The 5,173-nt window shown below is 37.4% G+C and overlaps 1 protein-coding gene across 1 annotated transcript in view; it reads left to right on the top strand.

The window, feature by feature from the left end:
- RNF130 (ring finger protein 130) overlaps positions 1-5,173 on the top strand; it is a 95,429-nt gene that overhangs the window by 25,834 nt on the left and 64,422 nt on the right. Inside the window, exon 2 of the mRNA XM_011371982.1 lies at positions 3,345-3,539. Coding sequence (XP_011370284.1) covers positions 3,527-3,539 — 13 coding nt within the window. The 5' untranslated portion in view covers positions 3,345-3,526. The remainder of the gene's footprint in view (positions 1-3,344; positions 3,540-5,173) is intronic.

Raw genomic sequence — 5,173 nt, 5'->3', positions numbered from 1 at the left:
TGTAGGTTTCTTTGCATTATTTGTTGCTCTTTTCCTTTCCTAAAGTAAGCACTTTTCATGTTGGTACTTCATACCACCTCGTTGATATTTAATTTCTGTGCCAGGCATGCATTTAGAGGTTCAATAAGATTCAAGACCTCGATGTTTGTTTCCATTGTATTTCTCTGTGGTACTTAGTAAATCTAAGTTAATGTTCATTTAGGTGAGGGTTCCGTAATTGTTTCTGGACAAAGAGAAAATAAAAAGCCTCTGTACTGTTTCTGGACCCAGCAGGAAAGGGCATATAGGGGGGAAAAAAAAGTGAAGTTAATTTTTGCTGAAATATAGTATTTTTCAGCTTTATTTGGGGTATAATTGACAAAATTGTAAAGTATTATAGCACAATATTTTATGTCATCTGTAATTTCACATTATCATGGTAACGTCTAATAAGTTTTTCCTGACACTGTTGCTAATAAATGCAGAGAAGTCAGAAGTGATGTCCTTTTCTGAATTTGGCAAGTGAAAAAAAAAACAAAAAAGCAAAGGCAAAATGATTTCAAATTTGAGAAAAATTGCTATTGGACAGATTTTATGGTGCATAATTGTGTAGATATTTTATGCTATTCTGTGTCTTTACTTAATAAAGCACTTCAAGTAAAAATAACTAGTATTAAAGTTTGAAGTAGTGCCACTTGATCACAGTCAGCAGTCCTCTTGGGAAGTTTAGAGCTGTTAACATTATTTTTATTGTTCAAGTTATTTTTTAATTACGGGAAGGAATTAGTAGATAAAACAAGCATCCTACAGTATTACGTGTTCATGAAAACCCCGTATTTTCTTTTTCTGAATAATGAAAAACTGTTTCCATGAATAGGAATTTGGATCTTATTCTTGCATATCATTGTATGTTGTATTCTTACTGAAAGAAATGTTTTCAGAGACCTTTTATGGATGATGCTTAGGGTAAGTTTGGGGGAACAGAGACATTCTTAACTCATGCAGTCTGTTGTTGTAATTTGTCTTCATCATGCAGTTGTTCAGAGAATCTGTTCTTAGTGAGCAGGGATTCCTTTAAGAGAGAGGTTGTGCTATGTGGTTGCACCCTTTGCTGGGTCTTTTCAGTCTTAGATGTTGTGACTTTTACTGAACTGCTGTTGTTAGTGGACAGTGACACTGTCAAAGCAATAAGGAGCGAGGATGACTCAGGAGCTGTTAGGAGTGAGGGGTGTGGGGGCGGGGGGGGGATGTGCTGCCAAACTGTGGATAGATTTCATGTACTTCTGCAGAGTCCCCGTAGCACCATATTGGGTCACTAGGAGAAGATAGGATGACACCCATAAAGGAAAGGATTTAATGTTTGAAGCACCCAGGAGTAGAGGCATTATTATAGATTTTTTCACATACATAACTTTTATGAAGTAAGAATTTTATCTCAATCTTTATAAATAAGTAAAATTGAAGAAGAAAGAATTGAACCTGTGACATTTGCTCAGTTAGTAAGTAGTCGATCTAGAATTTGGCCTCCAGGTCTTAGTAGTCCATAACTGTGTTGTTTTCTCTTTATCATTCTGATGGTGCATGAAATCATAAGGAGGTTGGGAGAGTCACAGAAGACAAATATACGCATCTCCATAAACAATTTTTGATTCTGCATTTTCTTCAGGGTTTGTGCAGCAGCGTGTTTTGAAAAATCACAAATGAAACACCAAAAACCTCTTCTTTGCTCCCTGTTTGGATGTGGTATTGGAAGTTTTCCCAAGACAGTGAGGTTATCCTAACACATCACCCAGACGCCCAGATTTTAAAGCAGTGTAATAATCTGTGAAACAGATATTACTCAAAGTAAACAGTCTGCTTCACGATTTCAGAGTTTCACAATGTCTTGCTGGTGTCTTTCAATAGTTGACTACTGAAACCATGACATAGGCTTTTTTCTCTGTGTTTAAGGTGAGTCATAGTTGTAGAAAATATCAGTCATGACAGATTATGAAATCATCTCCCATTCACAATGTATTAGGAGCAAATATGCTCTCATAGCTATCCCTCACCATGATAGAGAATTGGGGTAAAGACGTTATTTAAGTTGAAACGATACACATAACATCTCTCTGTAGAGACATCTCTACATTTTACAGTTTCTTTAAGTAACGTAAACATTTCATTTATTTTACTAAGCAGTGTGGAAAGCAAACAGTTTTACTAAGCAGAGGTATGGAAAGCAAACATTTCCCCACCAGTTGTGTCTTTTTTCACACTTAATTATTGATTAATAGTTATTTAATATTTTTATTGCTTACTTGCTTCCAGTGTTATCTTTTTGTGCTGTGTTCCCCTTCCTCCCTCCCCAGACTGCACAGTACTAGCAGTGACTGACTCCAGGAGGCATAGGGCTCGCTGTCCCCTGGCACTATGGACTGGCAGTCTCCACACTTGCCTTTAGTAACATCTTTTCCCCCTTCTGGACTGCCCTCCCTTTCATTTTAACCTGCTATAAATATAAGGATAGGGAATGGGAAGAGCAGTCAGGGACAGCTTCTTAAGATTTGCAAAGGGTATCAGAGTTGTGATGACCGTATTTGCAGAATCCAAAATTGAAATGTACTTAAGGGTATTTGAAACAAGCTGCTCCCCCAAATCTAGGACAATGGACATATAATTTATAGTCCTGAGGGGACAGTCTTGGTGTGTCTGTTAGACAGATGGATACATTAAGTTAATGTATGTAGCCTAATGTGGAACTGTTGAGTACTTTTTACCAATAAATATAAATTAGAGGAATAATCTATTCTAATATTATGTTACTTTGATTCTTTAAACTTTCAAATAACAGGCCAAAAGCAAACTTTTCTAAATCCTTAGACACTAAGAAATTTGAGCATGCTTGAATTTCAAACAAGACCACTTGGTAACTGAACCAAAAGTTAGTTTGGCTTCTTCCTTTACTCCAAACAAAACCAGTCTTTTCATGGAGGTGGTAGAAGATGGGGTGTGGACAAATGTGTAAGTGCACACAAGTGAGCAGAAGTCAAAGGTAGATTAGTCTCTGGGGGTTTTCTGGCTTTGCCTTTTTGTCCTCCTCTCTTTACCAGCCAGCACTGGATGTTACAGTCTTCTTTATTTTTATCTATAAAGTTAATCCGAATTTTTCTCTGTTTTAATTTGCATTACAGGAGTGTCTCTTCCTGTACAGATATGGATTCATACTCATTGCACTGTCCTTTGTGGATGTGTTCATATCTGTTCTGCCAGTGAGCTGCTTGATGTGCTTTATAGAACAGTTGAGCACTTTGATCAAGAGTTGATTTTTATTTATCTTTACTTGAGAAAAAATTTAATGTATTTTTTTTTTCTTTTCTGTTTAGTTGCTGATCATCTGGGCTGTGATCCTCAAACACGATTCTTTGTCCCTCCCAATATCAAACAGTGGATTGCCTTGCTGCAGAGGGGAAATTGCACATTTAAAGAGAAAATATCACGGGCTGCTTTCCACAATGCAGTCGCTGTGGTCATCTACAATAATAAGTCCAAGGAGGAGCCAGTCACCATGACTCATCCAGGTAAACAAGAAAAGGAGGTTATAGATATGTTTTTCCTCATAGACTTTATTGCCTTCTAGTAGGCATTCCACCTTCACTGAAACCATATCATTTTCAACATAATTCCCTAATTATATTTATTTTTGGTATTACTGTTTGCTTGTTAAAATGAATGTCTTTTCCCTTCAGCTGAAATTTTTTTTCTTTTTCTTAATTGATCATAAGAGCCTGTAAAACTTGCACTTACTAAGTAACTGGCTGTGATTGAATCCTTAGTCGTTTTACATTTCTACATTTTGTTTGAACTTTGAAAAATAATGCATTCAATCATTCGTCCAGGTACATCATGGATTCTCAAGGCTTACCTATTTGAGAAGATGCTTTTATCTTGTCAGGATCAGTGATGAAAATGACTTAGTAATTAGCATAATTACAATAGTATTTATTTCTTTGGAAGCATTTAGGATATTTCCAATATAATTTTTAATAACAATTTTTACAGCTTATTGAGCACTTACTGTATATATGCCAGGCACTATGATATGGGCTTTTTTGTTTTTGTTTTTTAATAGACTTTATTTTTAGAGCAGTTTTAGCAATAGGAAATGGCTTTATGTTATAATTAAATACATAGAAAATTAGAGAGAATAACGTAGGTAAGTAAATTGGTACAATACTTTGGAGAGGAGTTTGGCACTATATGATATCATTAAAGAACTCCCACATTGTAGCTTAGTAATTTTACACCTAGACATACAGTACTTTTTTTTTCAAACAGTGTGCATATAGATCACCTGGGAATCTCATTAAAATGTAGATGCCGATTCAGTCGTTCTGTGGTACACCCTGAGCGGCTGTATTCTTAACAAATTTCTGGATGATGCTAATGCCACTGGTCCACAGATCTGGCTTTGAGAAACGAGGAAGTAAAGACAGGAAACGTAGGTGTCATTCCCAGATTTTCCACTGACTTCCGCTGTGACATAGCCACATTACCTCCTGAGTGGGAAGGCTTCTTCTGACACTACTTCTGTGGCAGGCGATGACCCCTGTTGTGGAGGACAACAACAGGAAAGCTGTGTGCCGAGAACCACTTGCTCTCCTGGCTCTTGGACACCTTACAGCTGCTCTCTGCCTCCAGATGCCCTTCTCTCCCTGGGGGACAACACTGACCACATGAGGGGCAAGGACCCGTGCAGCAGATCTCAAGGGGTGAACCTAGAGATCCCCATTTTAGCCTCCCTTGCTCACAGGTCAGTTCTATCCACCCTTCATCTGGGTAGAGAAGGCTGTGTGTCACGCATTCTGATAGCAACTGCTAAGAGTTGGAAAACAAAACCTCTAGATCATGGCCTCAGCATATTTATAGTCCGTGGCCCCTGCAGCCTTCACAGTGCCTTTTCATACCTCTTTGACAGTATTGTCCTTTTCCTTTTATGTTGTCATTATTTGCATACTTGACTGGCAGTCGGAAAAGTACCGCAAGTGTCTTTAAGTGAAGTTTGTCTTACCTTTCTGTTCTCGGCAATGCTCAGCAGAATGCCTGGAGCAAAGTAAAGTGTGCTCCTCCGAAATCAAGGCATTGCATTTTCGTTAAGCTTTTTTTCAACTTTAGGACATATAACTAATTTTAAAATTAAAACTAATTTTAAAAT

The sequence above is a fragment of the Pteropus vampyrus genome, unplaced genomic scaffold (assembly GCF_000151845.1).
Source record: "Pteropus vampyrus isolate Shadow unplaced genomic scaffold, Pvam_2.0 Scaffold197, whole genome shotgun sequence".
In the NCBI taxonomy this organism is placed as follows: domain Eukaryota; kingdom Metazoa; phylum Chordata; class Mammalia; order Chiroptera; family Pteropodidae; genus Pteropus; species Pteropus vampyrus.
This window is presented reverse-complemented; position numbering and strand designations above follow the sequence as displayed.